General features: G+C 43.6%; 1 protein-coding gene across 2 annotated transcripts in view; it reads left to right on the forward strand.

Annotated features, from left to right (window-relative positions):
* The window catches only part of GFPT1 (glutamine--fructose-6-phosphate transaminase 1), a 38,148-nt gene that overhangs the window by 1,796 nt on the left and 11,347 nt on the right, over positions 1–25,005 (forward strand). Inside the window, exons 2-13 of one of the 2 annotated variants that reach the window (XM_070765117.1) lie at positions 8,843–8,950; positions 9,982–10,092; positions 11,353–11,478; positions 13,819–13,877; positions 15,430–15,564; positions 16,288–16,349; positions 17,236–17,315; positions 18,704–18,757; positions 20,164–20,269; positions 20,441–20,604; positions 22,882–22,977; positions 23,817–23,914. In XM_070765117.1, coding sequence (XP_070621218.1) covers positions 8,843–8,950; positions 9,982–10,092; positions 11,353–11,478; positions 13,819–13,877; positions 15,430–15,564; positions 16,288–16,349; positions 17,236–17,315; positions 18,704–18,757; positions 20,164–20,269; positions 20,441–20,604; positions 22,882–22,977; positions 23,817–23,914 — 1,199 coding nt within the window. The remainder of the gene's footprint in view (positions 1–8,842; positions 8,951–9,981; positions 10,093–11,352; positions 11,479–13,818; positions 13,878–15,429; positions 15,565–16,287; positions 16,350–17,235; positions 17,316–18,703; positions 18,758–20,163; positions 20,270–20,440; positions 20,605–22,881; positions 22,978–23,816; positions 23,915–25,005) is intronic. The other variant, XM_070765118.1, reaches the window with a different exon arrangement.

Consider the following 25,005-nt stretch of genomic DNA (forward strand, 5'->3'; position numbering starts at 1 on the left):
GGGGGCCTGAGTGGGGGGGCTGCAAGGCTGTGCGTGTGTGTTCATGCATGTATACAGGACAAGAGAGTTTATTGAGCTGTGGCCCATTTTATGACCCTTCTTGCTGCAGCAAATCAGTGGTTAGTGCAGTGTTTCCCAACCTTGGCAACTTGAAGAGATCTGGATATTCGCTGGCTGGGGAATTCTGGGAGTTGAAGTCCAAATAACTTCAGGTTGCCAAGGTTGGGAAACACTGACTTAGGGGGTTTGTGTTGCCAGGCCTGACCCCAAGTGTGAGGTATTATGGGATAGAGGAAGAGAGGGAGGGAGAGAGGGAGATGCCCCGTGACCCTGGAGGAGGAGCTCAGCATCTGCAGAATAGAATAGTGTAGAATAATCTAGAATAGACTAGAGTAGTCTAGAATAGTCTAGAATAGAACAGAACAGAATAGAAAATATAGGACAGAATAGAATAATGAATAGAATAGAACAGAATAGAATAGAATTCTTTTTTGGCCAAGTGTGACTGGACACACAAGGAATTTGTCATTGTTGCATATACTCTCAGTGTACATAAAAGAAAAAGATGCATTTGTCAAGAATCGTGAGGTAAAAAACACTTAATGATTGTCATAGGGGTCAAATAAGCAGTGAAGAAACAATATTAAATAAAAATCTTAAGTATACAAGCAACAAGATACAGTCATACAGTCCTAAGTGGAAGGAAATGGGTGATAGGAATGATGGGAAAAACTAGTAGTAATAGTAGTGCAGACTTAGTAAATGTCCAGGATGCGAGGGGTCAGTAATTGTGGGCAGCCATTGTTTTTTCTGCAATTCTGATTATCCTTTGATATACTGTATAACATATATCAATAACATATCTCATCCAATTAATATTAAAAACTGATTCTAAAAACTGATTCTAAAAAAGCTAAAACATTAAAAATCATTCTTCCAGGTTCAAACCACAGACATACTGTACCACACATTTATTGGCCAGAGGCTAGGGGTCAGTGACCCCAATCCTGACACACAAATGAATTTCCAGACTCTTTGAAAAGGCGAGGAGGGTGGAGGCAGTACGAATCTCCTTGGGGAGTTGATTCCAGAGGGCTGGGGCCACCACAGAGAAGGCTCTTCCCCTAGGCCCAGCCAAGTCACATCGCTGGCTGGGGAATTCTGGGAGTGGAAGTCCAAATATCTTCAAGTGGCCAAGGTTGGGAAACTGCTATAAACCATGATTGTCACCCAATAGCTGCCTTTATACATCAGTAAACCAGGTATGCCGAGACCCTAAGATGGCAGTACCCCCCCCCCCCCATGATGCAGAAACCAGATTCTGTGTTTAATTGTGTGTCTTTTTCAAATCTGGTGTGTGTGTGTGAGAGAGAGAGATGAATTAGGATGTGATTTCCCAGGGCAACTCATGAGAATGCTAACAATAGAAAAAGGCCGTTGATGCTATAAATAATTTGCAATGAATAGACTGTCATTGTGCCTCCAAATTCATTGCTAGGGCTTGTTGTTCTGTGGCAGCCTGTATTTTGTCTCCCGAAGCATCCTTTTAAATAGATTTGAAAGCAATTTGGATGTTTTGGGTCAGACTGAAAATAGAATGGTGGCAAGGTATCAAAAAAACAACAAAAAATCCATGTGGATTTATTTTTATTGTGATTATTTTGGGCCAGCACGATGTGTTTTGTTGAAAAAGGTCAATCTAAGATGGGTGGCTGAATAGATGTTTTAGAGAAATACCTAAATACATTTTAAGTCCTGCTGCTACTGTCAGAATAGGGTCATTCTTTGTCAAGTGGACCAGGTTAAATTGGAAGCCTTATTTGAAAAGAAATCACCACAAAAGCAACATATATGATAGAAAAATATGTGCTCTTTCTAATGAAGATGATTGAAGATGATGAACCAGAGCTTTCTGTTTTCTCACCTTCAATCATCTTCGTTTTTATTTCATTAGAAAGAACACGTTTCCCCCCCCCCCCCATCATATATGTTTTGTGATGGTTTCTTTTCAAATAAGGCTGCAAAAATCAATCAAGTGGACACCTGGTCCACTTGACAAAGAATGACCCAATAGAAAACTGGGTTGGGGGCTTTGTCTCCTCTACACAGGAAGCCCAGCTGGGTGCTGCATTATGACTCCTAATAATGATATTGTCACTGAATATGCTTTGAGTAGCATTTTCTAACGCTGACTGTCACTTTGTGAGATTATTGTTTTAGCTGGCTCAAATGATTGGGAAGGGGGAATAAATCGTACAAGGTCACCTCAGCCGCTTTTCTTAGAACAGTGTTTCCCAACCTTGGCCACTTGGGGAGACTTGGACTTCAACTCCCAGAATTCCCCAGCCAGCGAATGGGAGTTGAAGTCCAGATCTCTTCAAGTGGCACAAACTGTTTCAACTCCGACCCTCAGAACAGGGCACAGCAAGACAACTAGACACACGGACAGGTTTTCCCCCGAACGCCATCACTCTGCTAAACAAATAATTCCCTCAACACTGTCAGACTTTTTACTAAGACTGCTCTACTATTAGTAGTAGTTTTTTCTCATCACCCCTTTCGCCTATTTTCTTCCACTTATGACTGTATGACTGTAACTTGTTGCTTATAGCCTTAAGATTTTTATGAATGTTGATTGTTTCTTCATTGCTTATTTGACCCCTATGACAATAATTAAGTGTTTTTTACCTCATGATTCTTGACATATGTATCTTTTCTTTTATGGACACTGAGAGCATCTGCCCCAAAGACAAATTCCTTGTGTGTCCAGTCACACTTGGCCAATATATTCTATTCTATTCTATTTGCCATTTATATTAATATTGATTGTTTCCTGATTGCTTATTTGACCCCATGGCAATCATTAAGTGTTTTTTTACCTCATGATTCTTGACACATGTATATTTTCTTTTGTGTACATTGAGAGCATCTGCACCAAAGACAAACTCCTTGTGTGTCCAATCACACTTGGCCAATATATTCTATTCTATTTTATTCTGTTCTTTTCTATTCTGTTCTATTCTTTATTCTATTCTATATTCTATTTTATTCTACTCTATTCTATATTCTATTTTATTCTGTTCTATTCTGTTCTATATTCTGTTCTATATTCTCTTCTATTCTTTATTCTCTTCTATATTCTATTTTATTCTGTTCTATTCTATTCTATTCTATATTCTATTCTATATTCTATTCTATTCTTTATTCTCTTCTATATTCTATTTTATTCTGTTCTATTCTAAAGGAGCAATGATTTTTCATCTTAGCAGAAAGACCTCCAACAATGGAGCACCCACAAAGGAACCGCAAACTCCCCTTTGCAATTTAAATTTTTTAAAAACACGTTCCTGAATGGTGAGTGCTCCACTGTTGGAGGCCTTCAAGAAAAGATCCGATGGACATTTGTCTGGGATGGAATAAGATCTTCTGCCTTGGATGCGGAAGGTTGGACTACAAGACCTCTGAGGTTCCTTTCAGATTCTAAGATTCATCGTGTCCATCCCAACAGCTGCTCTGACAAATATTATTTATTAATTAGATTTATAGGCGGCCCTTCTCCTTGTGGCTGACGTCAATCTTCTATGTTTCTAAGATAATTGTGAATAGTTAATTATGAACAGTTAGAAAAGTTAAGAAAAATAAAAACCCAATATAAAACAGTCATCCCTCAATCACACTGCTGGGTGTGAATAATGATAATAATTACAGTATTTAAATCTATTAGCCTATTAATTAAACACAAGTTTCTTTCAATCTGGTTCCTTACTGAAGCCTTGTTTTAGGCCAGCTGTCCGTATAAATGCTCCAGTGGTTCCTTCCTGCCCCTTGATTGCACTTTAGCAAGGGTGGCGTTCAGTGTTTGCTTTCTGTAAAAAGGTGAGTTGGCTCAAATCCTGTTTGGGACACGGATGTGCCCGTGAAGTGCTCCTTTCATTCAGGAGGGTGCTTTAACTTCCTGCTTAGTCTACAGCTCTGGCCCTGCCTTTCTCTCTCTCTTCCAGTATCTCAGGGGTTGCCCCAAAGAAGAAGGAGTCAAGCTATTCTCCAAAGCACCTGAGGGTAGAACAAGAAGCAATGGGTGGAAACTAAACACAGAGAGAAGCAACTTAGAACTAAGGAGGAATTTCCTGACAGTTAGAACAATTGATCAGTGGAACAGCTTGCCACTAGAAATTGCAAATGCTCCAATACTGGAAATTTTTAAGATAACCATCTGTCTGAAGTAGTATAGGGTTTCCTGCCTAAGCAAGGGGTTGGACTAGAAGACCACCAAGGTCCCTTCCAACTCGTTGTTGTTGCTATTATTATTATTATTATTATTATTATTATTATTATTATTATTTCATCCTCTGCAACTCTCCCAGAAATCCTGTACTCCGCACCTCCAAAGTAGTTGACCTGATGCTGCAGGCAGCATTAAGGTGACCCCTGCGAGAAGCTGGCATTGTTCGCTGTTTTGCTGATGTTACCTTTTCTTTATATCATTTATAGTTATTACTTTGGATTGCCAGAAAATGCAGAGCTGCCTGTTGTGTCCAGGCCTCGAGACGTCAGCTGCTTCGGTGATTAGTAAAGTATTTACAGCCCAAAGGCGAAGCAAATGAAATTTATATCTCTAACAGCGCAAATGACTAAATTTAGAATATGAACCTGTTCCGAGGGATAACCGGGACAACCTGTACTGAAAATAGGAGGAAGTAGCCGAAGAGAAGGCGATGGGAAAGTTGCATAAATGGCCTTTGTAGCTTTTCAATTGTGTAATGCATCACAGATTGCTAAGCAGCAATTGGATTCTAGTGAAGGGTAGCTGCCTCCCTAGCATTTGTTATGCTGTGAAAGAGGTAGATTCTATCACCCCCCCCAAGGTGACCAACTAAAACTATTTATTAACTTCATATACATCTCAACAATTCCGTGCTGCTGTTGCCATTATTTTATCCATTTTTGTGTGTAGGTGATTCTAGCCGCCATCACGATATGTAGCAATAAATATTTAATAGTCCAGGACTACTTCTGTCTCACACGGGAGCTCTGGACTGGTTCATTCAATGATTCCTTGAACAAACGAATCAGAAACGAACCCTTGGCAGTGGGCAGAAAAAACCTGCAATGCTACATTTTTTAAAAAAAAAATCATTCAATATACAGTGTTCCCTTGATTTTCGTGGGGGATGCGTTTCGAGACTGCCCGCGAAAGTTGAATTTCCGCAAAGTAGAGATGCGGAAGTAAATACACTATTTTTGGCTATGAACAGTATCACAAGCCATTCCTTAACACTTTAAACCCCTAAATTGCAATTTTCCATTCTCTTAGCAACCACTCAGATTATTACTCACCATGTTTATTTATTAAAGTTTATTAAAAAAAAATATTATTAAAGGCAGACGAAAGTTTGGCGATGACACATGACGTCATCGGGTGGGAAACACTGTGATATAGGGAAAAACCCCACAAAGTATTTTTTAATTACGTAATATTTTTGAATATTTTTGAAAAACCGTGGTATAGACTTTCCGCGAAGTTCAAACCCGCGAAAATTGAGGGAACACTGTACTTTAAAAAAGACAAACAAAACATAGTAAGACTGACAAATACATAAATACATAAGTACAGTAAACACAAATATATACACATTTATATATAAATATAAATATTTTTGGGTTCTCAAGGTCAGCCTTTCTTCAGCACCTGGCCGGAAGCTGCTGGGTGTTGCAGGATACAGAATATGGTTCATGTGATGGGCTTGTGGGAGGAGATGCAAAGAAATGAACTCTAACCCAGGTGGAGATACTCTCATAACTTTAGATTCAGGTTTCTCTAGTTGTGCTAACAGGGCCCTGTTCATAAATTGGAACTTTGAAGAAGGCCAAGCCTTGGACTCGATTTATTTCTTAGATGCTATTTGGAACGCTGACAGCTCCTTTGCCTTAGTTTGGCATACAGTTCTCTACTTTTTTTTATTATTAAATTTTTATTGGTTTCTTTAAAAGACAAAGACACGAAACACAGGAACAACAGGAAACAAAAAAAGTATGCAGCATAATTTATTTATTTTATTTATTTTATTATTTGGATTTGTATGCCGCCCCTCTCCGAAGACTCGGGGCGGCTCACAACAAGTGAAAAGCAATCCAATACATAATCCAATTAATTAAAATATTGAAAAATTTAAAAAACCCCATATACTAAGATACATACACACAAGCATACCATGTATAAATTCAATGTGCCCAGGGGGAGATGTTTAGTTTCCCCATGCCTGACGGCAAAGGTGGGTTTTGAGGAGTTTGCGGAAGGCAGGAAGAGTAGGGGCGGTTCTGATCTCCGGGGGGAGTTGGTTCCAGAGAGTCGGTGCCACCACAGAGAAGGCTCTCCCCCTGGGGCCCGCCAACCGACATTGTTTAGTTGACATGAAATAATACATGAAAACATATTGACAATTGCATATCTGATTCTTCGGTTACTTCGTCTTGGTTTTCATTCGTTTATTCCACCAAGCTTCTAACAGATTTCTAATTTTGTTATTTTTAAAGATATTTATTTGTTGGGATTTTAATGTTTTAATGCTAGAAGCCAGCAGCCACAATTGTTCACTACGAGGTGGGCGGCGAATCAGTTGTTCACCACGAGGTGGGCGGCGAATCAGTTGTTCACTACGAGGTGGGCGGCGAATCAGTTATTCACTACGATGTGGACGGCGAATCAGTTGTTCACCACGAGGTGGACGGCGAATCAGTTGTTCACTAAGAGGTGGGCGGCGAATCAGTTGTTCACCACGAGGTGGGCGGCGAATCAGTTGTTCACTATGAGGTGGGCGGCGAATCAGTTCAAAACAATGAATAAAGTTCTACTGGTACTGGTCAGAGGAAGGAAAAGAGTGTGAGAGAGGAAGAAAGCAAGATAGAGAAAGAGAGAGAGAAAGAAAGAAAGATGAGAGAGGAAGCAAGAGAGTGAGAGAGAGGAAGAAAGCAAGAGAGAGAAAGAAAGAAAGAAAGATGAGAAAGGAAGGAAGAGAGTGAGAGAGAGAAAGAAAGCAAGATAGAGAAAGAGAGAAAGAAAGAGATGAGAGAGGAAGGAAGAGAGTGAGAGAGGAAGGAAGCAAGATAGAAAAAGAGAAAGAAAGATGAGGAAGGAAGAGAGAGAGAGGAAGAGAGAGAGAGAAGAGTGGAAGGAAGAGAGAGAAATTATAGAAAAAGGGAGAAAAAAGAGAAATGAGAAAATGATTGAGGCAGAGAATGACAGGAAAGAGAGAGAAACAGAGAGAGAAGTGACTCTTGATTTAAAGCATATGGTAAAAGCACTTAAATAATAACACAAAAAAACCCAGCCCTCACCTGTTTTTATTAATAGTTTTGCTGGTTGTTTTAGTTTTAATAGTAATGGATTTTGAGTTTTTTAAATTATTAATTTATTTTAATAAAAAAAAGCTCTATCTATCTATCTATCTATCTATCTATCTATCTATCTATCTATCTATCTATCTATCTATCTATCTATACTTCTATGCCGCCCAGTCCCAAAGGGACTGTCGCTCAGAGACTATACTTTTCCGCCCACACTGAAAAAAAATTACAGGGAACATTGCTGGTCATTAGGATTTTTTATTTCTTTGTCTGAATGATTGTATTTTTTGATGATTGCACACACAACCTGACCTGAAACCATTGATAAGGGTGTGTTTAAAAGTACGTGTGATAAATACATAGCCTTTGTGCTGAAAGGCGTGCTGTGTTGAGTGGAATGGAATAGAATAAGGCAGGTGTCAAGGTTAAATGAAAGCATTTGTTTTGTTTATTAATACAATCTACGTCCTGCTGTAATCCAAACTGTAAAGCTGGTGGGGAATGGGCAGGTATATGACTTATCTTTTTCCCATCTGCTGGTGGGAAGGACTCTGAAGCAGGGCAAGGAACGGTGGGTGGGTGGGTGGATGAATAGGTAGGTAGGTAGGTAGGTAGATAGATAAGATAGATAGATAGATAAGATAGATAGATAAATAGATAGATAAGATAGATAGATAGATAGATAGATAGATGATAGCTAGCTAGATAAAGATGATAGATAGATAGATAGATGATAGATAGATAGATAAATAGATAAGATGATAGATAGATAGATTATATATATATATATATAGATAAGATGATAGATAGATAGATAGATAGATAGATAGATAGATAGATAGAGATAGATAGATAGATAGATAGATAGATAGATAGATAGATAGATAGATAGATAGATAGAACGGACCCTTGTGGGTTATCTAGTCTAACCCTCCATCCAAGCAGGAGACCATTTGTGACAAATAGCAGCCCAGGCTCTTCTCCATCAATGAAGCTCCCACAGCTTCCAAAGGCAACTTCTGTTCCAGGTGTAGATTGTTCTCACCATCAGGAATTTCCTCCTTATTTCCAGGTTGAATCTCTCCTTGGTCAGCTTCCACCCATTGTTCCTTGTCTGGATCTTTCGGGTGCTTTGGAAAATCGGTTGATTCCATCCTCTCTTCTCTGCACTCTTTCTCTAGTCCCAATAGCATGTAGACCAAAACTGGATGTAGTATTCTAGGTGTGCTCTTACTAAGGCTTTACAGAGTGATGGTAGTACCTCACTTGAAGGAGCCAAGTTTGCAACGAAGGGAAGGATGCAGGATGTTTAAGCAGAGGATTCCTCCAGGCTGGCAGGGAGACAGGAGCCAAGTCTTAAAAGTTGGCAGGTGTGGAGATCCTTGGCTTAGGTGTGATACCATAAGGCTTAGAGGTACAACGAGTGAGACTAATTACGGATATGTTAGACCTGCGAGGAACGACTTTATTGTGGTTTCCATTTTAAATCCCCTTTTAGGTATCTTTGCTTACCTGAACTACCACGTTCCCCGGACCAGGCGGGAGATCTTGGAGACCCTAATCAAGGGGCTTCAGAGACTGGAGTATCGAGGATATGACTCCGCAGGTAAGCTGTGTCCAGGTGATGGTTGGTCGGCTTGCATCCTGGACTTCTTTGGGTGGACATGCTACTAAACGTCATCTGCAACTCAACCTGTGCATGGGGGGGAGAGAGTTGGAAAGAGAAAGAATGTGTGTGTGTGTGTGAGAGAGAGAGATAGAGAGAGAAAGGGAGAGGTGAAAAGAGAAGAGTGAGATACAGTGGTACCTTGGTTTTCGAACACTTCTCAGTTCAAACCAATCGGTATTCGACCAGGAAATTCAAGAAACCTTTGCCCTGAAATCCGAACAAAGATTTGGAACTCTGGGCTGGAGCAGAGGCAGATTGGCGGCAGGAGGCGCAATCTGGGCAGCGGTGGCTGATGGAAGACACGTAGGCCGCCAGACAGCCGAGAGGCCCGGTGGCGGCGAAATCAGCGCAGCAGCGGTGGTGATGGCTGCATGAGCTGCCAAACAGCTGAGGGCTCTGGGGCGGCGAGATTGGCAGGGGCTACGGCTGCAGCGGCCGCCAGACATCTGGGAGGCCTGGCAGTGGTGAAATTGGCGGCGGTGGTGGCTGCATGGGCCGCAAACAGCTGAGTTTGAGATAGTTTCCTATCTCCCATATTTCGGTTCTCAACCAAATTGGTTCTCGACCAAACTTCCGGAATGAAATGTGGTCGAGACCCAAGGTACCACTGTATCTTTATTTCATTTGTTTATTTGTTTTGCCAAGTACGTATTGGTGGTATACAAAGATATAACACTGTTTATATACATGATACTAGTGAGAGAGAGAGAAACATTAGGACAGGGGACGGAAGGCACGCTGGTGCACTTATGCGCGCCCCTTACTGACCCCTTAGGAATCAGGAAAGGTCAACAGTGGACAGTCTAAGGGTAAAGTTTTTGGGGTTAGGGGATGATACTACAAAGTCTGGTAGTGAGTTCCAGGCATCTGTTGTGCATGGGTTGTTAGCCTTCTACGTGCCCGGGGACCCCTAACCCTGCCAGGGAGCTGCTGGGTTTGTCTTCCTCGTCTTCCTTCCTGTGTCGTAGGGGTTGGGATCGATGGGGGAAACGACAAAGACTGGGAAGCCAACGCTGGCGGCAAGATCATGCTCATTAAGAAGAAAGGGAAAGTGAAGGCCTTGGATGAAGAAGTCAACAGTGAGTTCCATTTTTCACCCTTTTCTTTTTGGGGCCTCCATGAAAAAAGCCCCCCAAAACGTACCAGGTGGGCAAAGGGAGAGGACTCTGCATTGGATTCAATTTATTGATTTGATTTGATCCCTGCTCATCCCAACGCTTTGGGTGGCAAGCATCCTAAAACATAAAGACAAATAAAAAACAGTTCAAACCATCCTGACTGCAAGTGACGTAAACTTTGATCCTCCTGAATCAAAGTTTGTTTCCCCCCCAGAGAGCCAAGACCGAGCCCAGTTTGTGAGAAGCAGGAGAGCAAGACCCGAGTTTGTGTGTCTCCCACGATTTGGGTGACTGGTTGGGATGGAGGGAGATGCTTGACCCTTCTTGGACCACCAGCCCAAAGGTGGAATTACGCTGCCTTCAAAATTGGGATTTTTAGAGTTCTTAGTTGTGCAAATCATAATATTGGTGCATTATTTACTATTTTTTCTTTTTGATAATCTGAACCTTGCTATCTTTAGCCTAAATTTCACCAGGCATAAGTAGAGTTTGACTACAAAATTGGCCTGCAGCGTTTTATAATACTACATACTACCAATGAAGTCTGTTGTACAGGTAGTCCTTGAGTTCATGGCCATTCATTTAACAATGTTATTAAAAAAAACCCAACAAATAAATAAATAAATATTTGTTTTCGTAGATTTTCACGGGTACAGGTATGACGGTCTTGGTATATTCGGGTTTCTTCCCGTGTAGGATTTAGAAATTTCTGGTGACGTTTCGACGAGGTCTCACTCGTCATCTTCAGGCTGGTGCTTCTGTCCTTGTTCTAAGGCGAACACTGCCAAATATATATATTTGTTGCTTCCTTTTCATTATCAGCAAAAATACGTTATATATTTTTTTTTGTCGAGTCATCCTGGTATATGGAAAGAGCATACAGGTATATGGTCCTTCCATATACCAGAGTGACTTGACAAAAAAAATCACATATAACCCTTCCTTGGTACGAGCTGATACAGGAGATGAGCCTGTAGCCCAGAGGCTAAGGCCACTCACTGCCTTCAAGGCTGAGGCCACAGGTTCAAATTCCAGTAAGGGTGTGGCTACCTGATGAAGGAAAATAAGCCCGAAATAGATCTATAGTCTCCCTTCCTTTTCATTATCAGCTGTTGTGAGCCGCTCCGAGTCTTCGGAGAGGGGCGGCATACAAATCTAATAAATAAATAAATAAATAAAAATAGGTTACGCACACATATATATCTTCTCTCCCCTCCCTAGAACAGCAGGATATAGATCTGGACATTGAGTTTGATGTGCACCTTGGGATTGCTCACACGCGCTGGGCCACGCATGGCGAACCTAACCCAGTCAACAGCCACCCACAGAGATCAGACAAAAACAATGGTAGGATGGAATTGGGACCACAAGGTGGCTTTCTTTGGGGGGGGCGAGGGAGGGTGACTTTTGTATGTGTGTGGAGGGGAGGCTTTTCCTGTAGCACAAGGAAGGATGGGCTCTTCAGGCCCTGCAGGGATTTAGTCCCCGACCTGCTTTGGGAAGCTCTGCTCTTCTGCTCCAGGAAGCAAAGCCCCCGGGCTCCTCTGGAATCTTCCGGTGGACGAAAGAGCGAGACAGCGCAGCCAGGGAGCAGGTCCCTGGTGGGAAACAGGATCTAGAGAATAGCAATAGCGTTTAGACTTGTATGCCGCTTCACAGCGCTTTTACAGCCCTCTCTAAACAGTTTACAGAATGTCATAAAATTGTCCCCAACAATCTGGCTCCTCAGAAGGACAGAAGGCTGAGTTAACCTTGAGCCGCTCAGGATCGAACTCCTGACGTGGGCAGAGTTACCCTGCAACTGCATTCTAACCACAGTGCTTTTCCAGCCCTCTCTAAGCAGTTTACAGAATCAGCCTCTTGCCCCCAACAATCTGGGTCCTCATTTGACCCACCAGGGAAGGAGGGAAGGCTGAGTCGACCTGGAGCCTAGTGAGATTCAATCTGTTAAAGGGTTAAATAAGGTTCAGGAGGGAAGTGTTTTTAATAGGAAAGTGAACACAAGAACAAGGGGACACAATCTGAAGTTAGTTGGGGGAAAGATCAGAAGCAACGTGAGAAAATATTATAGAAACATAGAAACATAGAAGACTGAAGGCAGAAAAAGACCTCATGGTCCATCTAGTCTGCCCTTATACTATTTTCTGTATTTTATCTTAGGATGGATATATGTTTATCCCAGGCATGTTTAAATTCAGTTACTGTGGATTTATCTACCACGTCTGCTGGAAGTTTGTTCCAAGGATCTACTACTCTTTCAGTCAAATAATATTTTCTCATGTTGCTTTTGATCTTTCCCCCAACTAACTTCAGATTGTGTCCCCTTGTTCTTGTGTTCACTTTCCTATTAAAAACACTTCCCTCCTGGACCTTATTTAACCCTTTAATATATTTAAATGTTTCGATCATGTCCCCCCTTTTCCTTCTGTCCTCCAGACTATGCAGATTGAGTTCATGAAGTCTTTCCTGATACGTTTTATGCTTAAGACCTTCCACCATTCTTGTAGCCCGTCTTTGGACCCGTTCAATTTTGTCAATATCTTTTTGTAGGTGAGGTCTCCAGAACTGGACACAGTACTCCAAATGTGGTCTCACCAGCATTCTATACAGTGGGATCATAATCTCCCTCTTCCTGCTTCTTATACCTCTAGCTATGCAGCCAAGCATCCTACTTGCTTTCCCTACCACCTGACCACACTGCTCACCCATTTTGAGACTGTCAGAAATCACTACCCCTAAATCCTTCTCTTCTGAAGTATTTGCTAACACAGAACTGCCAATATAATACTCAGATTGAGGATTCCTTTTCCCCAAGTGCATTATTTTACATTTGGAAACATTAAACTGCAGTTTCCATTGCTTTGACGGAAAGAGTAGTAGATGCTTGGAATAAACTTCCAGCAGACGTGGTTGGTGAATCCACAGTCACTGAATTTAAACATGCCTGGGATAAACATATATCCATTGTAAGATAAAATACAGGAAATAGTATAAGGGCAGACTAGATGGACCAGGAGGTCTTTTTCTGCCGTCAGTCTTCTAGGTTTCTATGTTTAGTGGCCTGCAGTACTGCACTCTTCCCACTGCGCCACACCGGCTCATTAATAATATTTAAGTGATTCCTAGGCAAGTCCACCCTCCAGGATAGGGTGCTTACAGCTGACATGATAGTAGTAGGGGTCAACTTATTTTCCAAAGAGCCAGAAGGCAAGACAAGAAACAATGGGTGGAACCTGGGATTAAGGAGAAACAGTGAGGACACTGAACCAGTGGAACTACTTGCCACCAGAGGTTGTGGGTGCTCCCCCCCTGGAGGCTTTTAAGAAGAGACTAGAGGCAGGCACTTCTCTGGAAAAGCATAAGTTCTCCTGTGCTCCCCCCCCGCCCGGGCCTTCCCACATAAAAACACATTATGAACAGTAAATAAGTTTTGATTGGGATATATGATATGGTATGATTCTATGGATAACAGTTAAGGGTTTCATATTATTATTAATATTGTAATTGATTTTATTTTGTTTTATTGTTGTAAGCTGCCCTCAGTCTTTCAGCTTTGGGCAGCATACAAATCTAAATAAATAAATAAAATAACTAAAGAGCAAGGCGTCCTTTTCTTTTCCATTTTTCTTCTTTTATGGCGTGGTTTCTGACGCAGCCCTGAATGTGACTATTTCTTTGTCCTTTCAGAGTTTATTGTTATCCACAATGGAATAATCACAAATTACAAAGACCTGAAGAAGTTCTTGGTAAGTTCAGCTCCCTGGATTGTATTTTGGGGGAGACCTTCAAGACAGGAGCTGCTTATGGTGGGGGTCACATAGGAAACCTCCCTCTGTTCTTAGTGACTCATCCCACATGACACCAAGGGTCTTCAGAAGTTGGACGGGGTGTGGCACAAACATCTTTGCCTGGGACATGTGTCAAACATGTCCTTCCTCCCTCCCTCCCTCCCTCTCTCTCTCTCTTTTAAATTTACATGCTTCCCAATCCCATGGGACTCAGGGCTGCTTACAGCAAGATAAAAGAACAATCAAATAATTAGAATGCAGTAATTCAAATACATTCAAAGCCCCATAACCCACTACGGTCATACAATCAAACATCTCCATCAATCAATCTCAGAGCCCCCAGGCCTGCTGGCAAAGCCAGGTCTGCAGGGCCTTACGGAAAGCCAGTGGAGTGGGGGCAGTGCAGATCTCAGGGGGTAGTTGATTCCAAAGAGCCGGGGCCGCCACAGAGAAGGCCCTCCCCAGCGGTCCCTCCAATTGAGGTTGCTTTGATGACGGGACCTGGAGAAGGCCACCTCTGTCAGCTCTAATCGGTCGCTGTGAGGTAGGCGGCAGGAGACGGTCCCATAAATAGTCTGGTCCTAAGCCATGTAGGGCTTTAAAGGTGATAAGCAACACCTTGAATTGTGACCAGTAATTGACGTTATATCTTGGTAAACTTTCCTGCTTCCTCCAAGCAGTTTCTTTTGAATGTCCCTGATTGGAGCTGGCCCATTTTATAAGAAATTAGAATTTTAGTGTGCAAGATCTGTGTGCATTTGATTACCTTGGTCATATTTACTTGGTCATATTTACTTGGTCATATTGACTGGCCCATTTTATAAGAAATTAGAATTTTAGTGTGCAAGATCTGTGTGCATTTGATTACCTTGGTCATATTTACTTGGTCATATTGACTGCACGAGTCAAAAAGAGGGCGGGTAAAATATTTACTGACCCCTCACATCCTGGACACAAATTGTTTCAACTCCTACCCTCAAAACGTCGCTACAGAGCACTGCACACCAAGACAACTAGACACAAGAACAGTTTTTTCCCGAACGCCATCACTCTACTAAACAAATAATTCCCTCAACACTGTCAGACTTTCTACTAAATCTGCACTTCTATTCTACTAGTTTTCCTCATCATTCCTATCACCCATTTCCTCCCATGTTGACTGTATGACTGTAACTTGTTGCGTATATCCTAAGATTTTTATTAATATTGCTTCTTCATTGCTTATTTGACCCCTATGACAATCATTAAGTGTTGTACCACATGATTCTTGACAAATGTATATTTTATTTTATGTACGTTGAGAGCATATGCACCAAGACAAATTCCTTGTGTGTCCAATCACACTTGGCCAATAAAATTCTATTCTATTCTATTCTATTCTATTTCTTGCAATCGGTTTTCTCTCGACTGAGCCTCATCTGTCACACTGTTCACATTCATTGCTTCACTTTCCTGATTCGGGTGCAAAAACAGCCTAATTTTTGTTTTTCCTTTTTGTGTATCTTTTCAGGAGAGCAAAGGCTACGAATTTGAATCGGAAACTGATACAGAAACCATCGCGAAGCTTGTCAAGTACATGTATGACAACTGTGAAAGCGACGATATAAGTTTCACCACCTTGGTGGAGAGGGTCATCCAACAGCTGGTAACTCTCTAGTTTTACACAACTCACTGGACGGTCTAGGTCTCATATAGCAATAGCCTTTAGACTTATATACCGCTTCACAGTTGCTTCACACTCCTCTCTAAGCAGTTTACAGAGAGTCAGCCTCTTGCCCCCAACAATCTGGGTCCTCATTTGACCCCCTTTGGAAGGATGGAAGGCTGAGCCAACCTTGATCAAACTCCTGACATGGACAGAGTTAACCTGCAGTACTGCATTGTAATCACTGGGTAGAAAGAGGGAGGGAGAGAAGGAAGGAAGGAATAGCAATAGCATTTAGACTTATATATCACTTCACAAAACTTTTACAGCCCTATCTAAGTAGTTTACAGAGTCAGCCCCCAACTATCTGGGTTGTCGAGTCAGTTGAGAAGGGTGGCATAGAAATATAAATAAATAAACAAATAAATAAATAAATAAATAAAATTGGGTCTTCCTTTTACTGACGAAGGCTGAGTCAATCTTGAGCCTGGTGAGATTTGAGCTGCCAAATTGCAAGCCACCTTAAAAAAAAAAAGATTGCAATCATCACAAGAATAAAAAGCAATATAAAAGTACATTTACATACAGTGGCTTTTGTTAAATCAGAACGGGGTCCGATCGTGGCTCTTAAACGTCCAGTGCAGTGGAACTGGGGGAGTCGGTGTGCATGGACGTGCATAGAAGAACATTCAAGGTCTGATTTTTCTCTCCTCCCCCACACAGGAGGGGGCCTTTGCTCTGGTGTTCAAAAGTGTTCACTACCCTGGCCAGGCGGTTGGCACGAGGTGAGTGACAGTCAGTCCGCCATTCCTTTCTCCCATCTTGGCATCAGGCATAGTGTTTAGATTCTGCCATTGCAAGTTGCACATCTGTGACAATGTGCACAGAACATGGCATTTTAATTTCATAGGAGATGGCATTTGATTTCGTGGTATGAGGTTCAATGAGACCTAGAAACCTAGAAGACTGACGGCAGAAAAAGACCTCCTGGTCCATCTCGTCTGCCCTTATACTATTTCCTGTATTTTAGGATGGATCTGTGTTTATCCCAGGCATCTTTAAATTCTGTGACTGTGGATTGACCAACCATGTCTGCTGGAAGTTTGTTCCAAGCATCTACTACTCTTTCAGTCAAATATTTTCTCACGTTGCTTCTGATCTTTCCCCCAACTCACCTCAAATTGTGCCCCCTTGTTCTTGGATTCACTTTCCTGTTAAAAAACTCTTCCCTCCTGAACCTTATTTAATCCTTTAACATATTTAAATGTCTCAATCATGTGTGTTCCCCCCCCCCCCCCGTTCCCTTCTGTCCTCCAGACAGATGGAGTTCATTCAGTCTTAACATGTAGATAGATCAGTTTTATGTTTAAGACCTCCCACCCTTTTTGTAGCCCGTCTTCGGACCCCAATTTTGTCAGCATCTTTTTGTAGGTGAGTCTCCAGAACTGGACACGGTATTATTCCAAATGGGGTCTCACCAGCGCTCTATATAAGGGGATCACAATCTCCCTCTTCCTGCTTGTTATATATATATATCTTTATTTAGATAATAAAGTAAACTAACTGAGTAGTTGCTGAGGAGTAAAGTATGAGTAAGTCTCCCTATAAGGTGCTGCTGCTGCCCAGGAAGAGTCTTGGCTGCTCATCTCAACCTCTTGTTTTGCTTTCCAGAAGGGGAAGCCCACTTCTCATCGGGGTTCGGAGCGAACACAAGCTTTCCACCGACCATATCCCAATCTTGTACCGGACAGGTAAATCGCCCCACGCTAACAACGCTCTGTTGTTGTTGTTTTCATGTTGTTATGGCTCTCTAGCTGCCCACCTGAACGCTGTGTGTGAAATACCTTCACAACCAGCATAGTGGGACGTTGGGGGATCGTAAAAGTCAGGGCAAAATTGGTGTCCCTTCTTAAACTCTGGAAGCGATGACGGGCGGACAGTCTTCCTCGTGAGCCTGCTTGAGAGCTCATCCTGACAGGTAGCTAAGGGTCATTCCCCGAGGCTCCTGAGGGCCTTCCTTCCTTCTCAGCCACGGCTGGAGCTAAAGAGGACTAGAGGGTTTATTTCCTGGTACTAAAAACTGGAAAAACAAGAGATCCTTTTGCTGGTCACACTTCAAGTAGGTAGACTGGTATGCATTGGTCATATCCAGAAATGTCAGTGTTTTTGGCAGGAGGATTTCCATCGCAAATTTTTTTATTTTATATTATTTTATTTTATATTATTTTATATTCTATTTTATTTTATATTTTATTTTATTATTATTTAAGAGGATTTGTATGCCGCCCAATTCTAGTGGACTCTGGGTGGCTTACAAATTTTTAAAAAAGTGTAGAAAGTTATGATATCAAAATAAGAATATAGAAACAAATACTAGGCCTTAAATAACAGACATACATCCAGTCATTCATGGTCCCAGGCCTGCTGGAAAAGTCAGGTCTTTACGGCTTTCCAGAAGGCCAGTAGGGTAGGGATGGTGCGGATCTCCGGAGGCAGTTGATTCCAAAGGATCAAAGCTGCCACAGAGAAGGCCCTTCCCCGAGGTCACACTAACTGACATTGTTTGGCAGATGGGACCGGGAGAAGGGCAACTCTTATTGGCTGGTGGGAAGTATCGGGTAGCAGGCGGTCAAGTAAATAAAATGGTCCTAAGCCGTGTAGGGCTGTAAAGGTAATGACCAAGACTTTGATTGGTCAAAAGGCCAACTGGGGTTTCATCATCTCTTTTTGGAGATCATCAAAATGCAAGAATTCATCCTCTGCTTCAGGGGTCTCCAAGCGTGGCAACTTTAAGCCTGGAGGACTTCAACTCCTAGAATTCCCCAGCCAGCTTTGGAGACCCCCTATTCTACTCACCGGCTTAAAGCTAGGAAGAATCTATTTCCCCCTGAAGCCCCCCGTTTAACCCATGGCTTATCCATTTGTTCTGGGCCATCGTTTTCAATTCTTAGCAGCTACATGGACAAATTTCCCCCCCAACGTTCTGTCCCACTGGTGGCCCCAGAGCCCCCGTGGCTGAGCCCACCCACCTTTCCCCTTAGAGAGGTTTAAATAAATGTAGGATGAACTGCTCGTTTGTGCCTTGAGTGACGACTGCGGATGTGTGTTTCTGAAGCTGCTTTTCGTGTTGCCCCTGCAGCCGCCCAGTCTGTAGATCATTCATTTGATGGCCTGCCCCAAAACCTGGAAGAAGGTGCTGTGGAGACCCAACTTTTTAACTTGACCAGCCCTCGGGGCATCTCGGAGAATTAAATCAAAACACGTCCGACCTTTTTAATTCGAGGTTCACCGCTTTCCACCCGCGAGGAAGGCAAGACAGGCCCAGTTTCCGCCTCTTTGGCTTTTGGTCATCCCAGGCGGGTGACCATCTCCCTCTGCGTCCTTTCTGAGGGCCAAGGAAGAGGGGCGCCCCCCATTTCACCTTTGTGGAAAGCAGGAGGAACCCCCTATTAAAGAGGTTTTCGTGTGTGGGGGGAAATTTGCATGCTGCTCTTGTGATGGGTTTTTTTTTTTCCACACTTCTTCCCCAAATTCATTTCTGGGCCTTCTTTGCCCCGATCTCGTTTTCTTCCTGTCTCCTGACGTTTGTTGCCGATGCCCAAATACGAGACCGCTGGGTCTTTCCTCCCAGCACCATTGTTTGAAAAAAGCCGGTGCCGTTGAAGCCCCTGCGTCCAAAGCTCTCGGAGCGAACCCCCCGACTCAAAAATCCTACATTGTATGAATAAATCAAACTCTTGATTGGTATAAACACACGTAATGAAAAACAGGGTTTAAAAGACTCGGAGAAAGGAGGGTTTTCTTTCTAGGGGCTACATGTCTGAGGAAAGGGCCAATCTCGGCCTGCTCAGCCTTCCAATAGGTAACAAAGTCCATTTAGTCATTTAAGCCTATGATTTACGCTCACCAGGTTCCTGCAACAGGCACCCGGCTGAGAATGAGTGTTATTGAGGCAGAAATCACGGTTTTAAAGCTTTGTTCAAGCACAGCCCCAGTTTCCCATCTCCTCCATTGAACAACGTTGAAACTCCACACCCCATTTCCCACAACCCTTTGCCTTTATAATGCCTGGAAGTGACATCACACCACAAGGAGGCTAAGTCAAGTCACTAATACCTTTTACTATGCAACTCCTCTCGCCTTCTCAACAATCTCCTATAGCGAGGATCCATCCACTGACTTTCCACTCTCATGTCTTCCTCACTCTCTGACTGGGACCACTTCCCCATTGTCACATCAGCCCCCTCTAGTGGTTCCTCAGGTCACTTCCTCCCTCACTCTCGCTCTGTGCCCTGCAACCCCCCTGGCCCAGGGTCTCCAGAGGGGCCTGGCTCATCCTCCTCCGAATCTGACATGACCTGAGGGGGACAAGGAGCACTCGCAACACTGTTGACTTTGAGGCCTAGTTTGTCCCTTGGGTCCCACCCCCTTGCACAAGTCCTTCTGAGGTGGTGGTGGCAGGGGCTTCTTCTCTGTTGAAGGGGGGCTTCCTGACTTGGAGGGAGGAGGGGAGGAAGCTTCCCGTTGGGGGAAAAGAGCGCCGGACCTACGGGGGGTCCACGCAGGGTGCCTGGTGACCCCCCCCCTCTGGCCTTGCAGGCAAAGACAAGAAGACGACCTGCAGCCTCTCCCGTATGGACAGCACCACCTGCCTCTTCCCCGTGGAGGAGAAGGCGGTTGAGTATTACTTCGCTTCGGATGCCAGGTGGGCAGCGTGCGCGGAGGGCACCGGAGGGGTTTCCCAAAGGAGGGGGGGCTGGTGCCCTGGAGGGCTGCACCCTGGGTTGAACCCTGGAGGGAGGCTACGCCCTCAGCCCTGGAAGAGATCTTTCGGCTTAACTTATGAAATTTACAACCCTCCGCCGTTCCCTCGCAGCGCTGTGATAGAGCACACCAACAGGGTGATCTTCCTAGAAGACGACGACGTGGCAGCCGTGGTGGAGGGCCGCCTCTCCATCCACCGGATCAAACGAACGGCCGGGGATCATCCTGGCCGGGCGATTCAGACCCTCCAGATGGAGCTGCAACAGATCATGAAGGGTACGGGTCGGGGGTTGGGACTCTCCCAGGGTTTTGCCTGCTAGGCTGCTCCTGATGGGCCCATAGCTCTTTCATGTGTAACCAGCGATGGAGGGGCTCCTATGGGTACGGTCAGGTGCGCAGGGCCGGTAGATAAAAATTGGATTTGTTTCCCCTTCTGGGCTCTGGGTATGTTTTTCCTATTGTAGTAAATGAGGTTGAATGTGTATAATTTTAGAAGAGCTGTGCGTGTGTGTGTGTATATATACACATACAGTTTACATACTGGGTAATGGATATTTTTGTGTGCCTGTGTGTAATATGTATGTACACCTATGGCATAGAAACATAGAATGAAAGAGTATATTTTGGATGTTCAGAAAGAGTAAATAGAGAGGGAAATTGTCTCTCTTTGAGGTGAGGATTGGCCAGGCACCCTAACCCGAACCCTTGACGTGAGTGACGTCAAGTTGGCCAACTTTAAGCCAGTCACGTGACCTTTAAGCCATCCCTGGTCACATGATTTTTAAGCTACTCCCACCTGGCCACACCCACAAAATAAGCCACCCCCACAGTTTGGTAGTAAAATTTTTTTTGCAGCCCTTCACTGTGTGTAACTCTGCCACCTTGTTCCTCCGTGGCCTATTGGCTAAAAGATCCTTAGAAGCAGAGGTAGGTTTGGACCAGTTCTGTGGAACTGGTAGTAACTTGGCAGCCTGGATCACTAAAACCGGCAACGACCCAGGTCTGCCACGCCCCCAAATCATCTCGGCACCGCCATAGGTGCCGCCACCTTGTTTTTTGCTGCTTTATACTTATTTATTAATTCGATTTCTATGCTGTCCTTCTGCTGGGACTCAGGGCAGGGCACAGAAAACAAGTGCAAAACGTAAAGAAATCTAATGTTAAAATTCTCTAAAATTCTCACAACTAAAAACACATAGAAATCTAACTTAAATTGCATTCTGAAACCCCTATATATTTAAAGAAAACTATATGTAAAAACTAGGTATACTCTAAATTCATATACATTTGTACCAATATTCACATAGTTCTTTTGTTTTATGCATCCCCTCCCCTATTTTATCTTCAATAAAGATTATATTTTCTTAAAATATACAGTGGAACCCCGACATAAGAGCTGCTCTACTTAAGAGCAACTCGAGATAAGAGCTGGGAGGGGAGAGATATTTTTGTTCTACTTACAAGCCCAAATTCGAGATACAAGCGCCAAGGAGCTGTCTCCTGAAGCCAAACGCTAACTTCCGCGTTCGGCTTCAGGAGACAGCTGCGAAGCGGCGCACATGTTTTAAAAGGTTGCAGCCGGCCTGGGGGGCTCGGGGGGGGGGGTGCTTGCAGCTTTCTTTCTTGCTCTTTTTCTTTCTCTCTTTTACCTTCCCTTCCTCTATTTCTGCTTTTCTTTCTCCTTCCCACCTTCTTCCCTCCCTCCCTCCCTTCACTCATTCCTCTCTTACTCTCCCCTTTCATAAGTTTCCTTGCTTCCTTCCTCTGTTCCTGTCCCTTCCCCCTTTCTTTCTTTCTTTCTTTCTTTCTTGCTCTTTTTCTTTCTCTCTTTTACCTTCCCTTCCTCTATTTCTTCTTTTCTTTCTCCTTCCCACCTTCTTCCCTCCCTCCCTCCCTTCACTCATTCCTCTCTTACTCTCCCCTTTCATAAGTTTCCTTCCTTCCTTCCTCTGTTCCTGTCCCTTCCCTCTTTCCTTCCTTCCTTCCCACCCTCCGTCCATTCATTCACCCATTCCTCCCTTGATCGCTTAAAGCCGGTCCCTGGTGCAAAAAGGGTTGGGGACCTCTGTCCTACAGGATTGGGTGGCAGAGAAGTTGAACATATGTAAATTTAAAAGTTTAAGAAAGTTTACAAGTTAAGTGAAAGAAACTTCATTATTCTTTTATATGTACATGTACATTTCTTCATTAAAAACATGTCTTTCTGCATAATTTAGACTAACTTTGTGAGTTTTTTGAGGGCTGGAACCAATTAAAATTATTTACATTAATTCCTATGGGGAAAAGTCATTCGAGATAAGAGCTGCTCGACTTAAGAGCCCAGGTCCGGAACGAATTAAACTCGTATCTCGAGGTACCACTGTAATATGATATTTTCTTAGTTTCATTTAGCCAATCTTGGTTTAATTAAATCGTTTCATTTTGAAAGGACTCCCACTTAATTTATTCATGCTCATGAAGCCCCATTAATTGAACTGACACGACATAAACCAGACACAATTATTTCTAAATCCCGATGGCTCGTGGTGTGATTCTTCCTTTTCTTCTCCCAAGGCAACTTCAGTTCATTCATGCAAAAGGAAATATTTGAGCAGCCGGAATCTGTCGTGAACACCATGCGAGGAAGAGTCAACTTCGATGACTACACAGGTAAATGCTTCGGAATTTCCTTCTGCTCAGAAAATCAGACTTTTTACGCGAAACTCTTGTCTCTCCAGATGTGGTTTAAGTGGGGTAGATTTCATTCCCAGAGAAGATCTGCAGGTGTTCCTCTAATGTTGGAGAAGGTTAAAATTGAAAGGGTCCAAAGATGGGCTACAAAAATGGTGGGAAAGACTCCATGGACTCAATCTGTATAGTCTGAAGGACAGAAGGGAAAGGGGGGACACGATCGAAACATTTAAATATGTCAAAGGGTTAAATAAGGTCCAGGAGGGAAGTGTTTTTAATAGGAAAGTGAACACAAGAACAAGGGGGCACAATCTGAAGTTAGTTGGGGGAAAGATCAAAAGCAACGTGAGAAAACATTATTTGACTGAAAGAATAGTAGATGCTTGGAACAAACCTCCAGCAGACGTATTTGGTATATTCCACAGCGACTGAATTGAAACATGCCTGGGATAGACACATTCATCCTAAAATAAAATGCAGGAAATAGTATAAGGGCAGACTTGGTGGACCAGGATGTCTTTTTCTGCCGTCAATCTTCTAGGTTTCTATGGTCCCATACATATATACCATTCATACAGTGTGGCCCTGTCAGTTGTCAGTTCATAGCCCCCCAGGCCTGCCAGCAAAGCCAGATCTTCGTGGCCTTACGGAAGGCCAGTAGGGGGGCCATATCTCATTACTGACCAATACTCCCTCTGAGTTGAGGGCCTCCTTTTGTAAGAATTGCTCAAGAAATCCTGCGGAATCCTTTTGCACCGAAGCCCTTCTGTTTTTCTCCGGCCATTGTCTTCAAGCCTTCGCCTCCTTGTTTTCCGCAGTGAACCTGGGGGGCTTGAAGGACCACATCAAGGAGATCCAGCGGTGCCGCCGTCTGATCCTCATCGCTTGTGGGACAAGCTACCACGCGGGCGTCGCTGTGAGTAGCCAAACTCAAGTAGCATTTCAAAGTTTTTGAACGGTTAGCAATGCCCTGCAGCAGGAAGAGGTCAGTCCGGCCGTTGGGGCGGCAGCCTTATCTCAATGATGCACAGGGTGGGTGTATATGTGTGTGTGTGTGTGTGTGTGAAAAATCAAAATGACACCCACAACCATGCAGATGAAGCCTTGTGTCCTTTTGCTGGAGCTGGTGTTTTGCTAGTTGCAAGCACCTCGTTTGGTTGGAGGCTTTGAACAGTTGCAGCCCTGGAACTCTTGAAATGGGGAAGAGCTTCTATGACACTGATGGTGAACCTATGGCATATCCATTGCCCTAGCTTAAGTCCAGCATGCATGTGCGGACCAGCCAGCTGATTTTTCGGCTCACACGGAGGCTCTGGGAGGGTGTTTTCAGCTTCCGGAGGGCCTCTGCGGGTAAAGGAGGGCATTTTCACTCCCCACGGGCTCTACGGGAACCTCTGGAGCCTTGGGAGAGCAAAAAACGAGCCTGCTGGGCCCACCGGAAGTCAGGAAATGGGCCATTTCCAGCCTCCAAAGGGCCTTCGAAGGGCGCAGGGGAAGCCATTTTTGCCCTCCCCAGATATTAATTCATTTATTTATTCATTCATTCAATTTTTATGCCGCCCTTTTCCTTAGACTCAGGGCGGCTTACAACATGTTAGCAATAGCACTTTTTAAAAACAAAGCCAGCCTCTTGCCCCCACAATCTGGGTCCTCATTTGACCCACCTTCGAAGGATGGAAGGCTGAGTCAACCTTGAGCCGGTGATGAGATTTGAACCGCTGACCTGCAGATCCACAGTCAGCTTCAGTGGCCTGCAGTACAGCACTCTACCTGCTGCACCACCCCAGCTCTTGAATTGAATATTGAATTATGGATATGGGCACTTGAACGTAAAATCATCTGCTACAACGTCCTTCCTGTCAACAACCACTTCAACTTCAACCACAACAACACACGAGCACACAACAGATACAAGTTTAAAGTAAACCCCTCTAAACTCAACTGCAGGAAATACGACTTCAGTAACTGAGTAGATGATGCATGGAACTCACTACCAGACTCTGTAGT

This window comes from Erythrolamprus reginae, chromosome 12 (assembly GCF_031021105.1).
Source record: "Erythrolamprus reginae isolate rEryReg1 chromosome 12, rEryReg1.hap1, whole genome shotgun sequence".
Classification (NCBI taxonomy): Eukaryota; Metazoa; Chordata; class Lepidosauria; order Squamata; family Dipsadidae; genus Erythrolamprus; species Erythrolamprus reginae.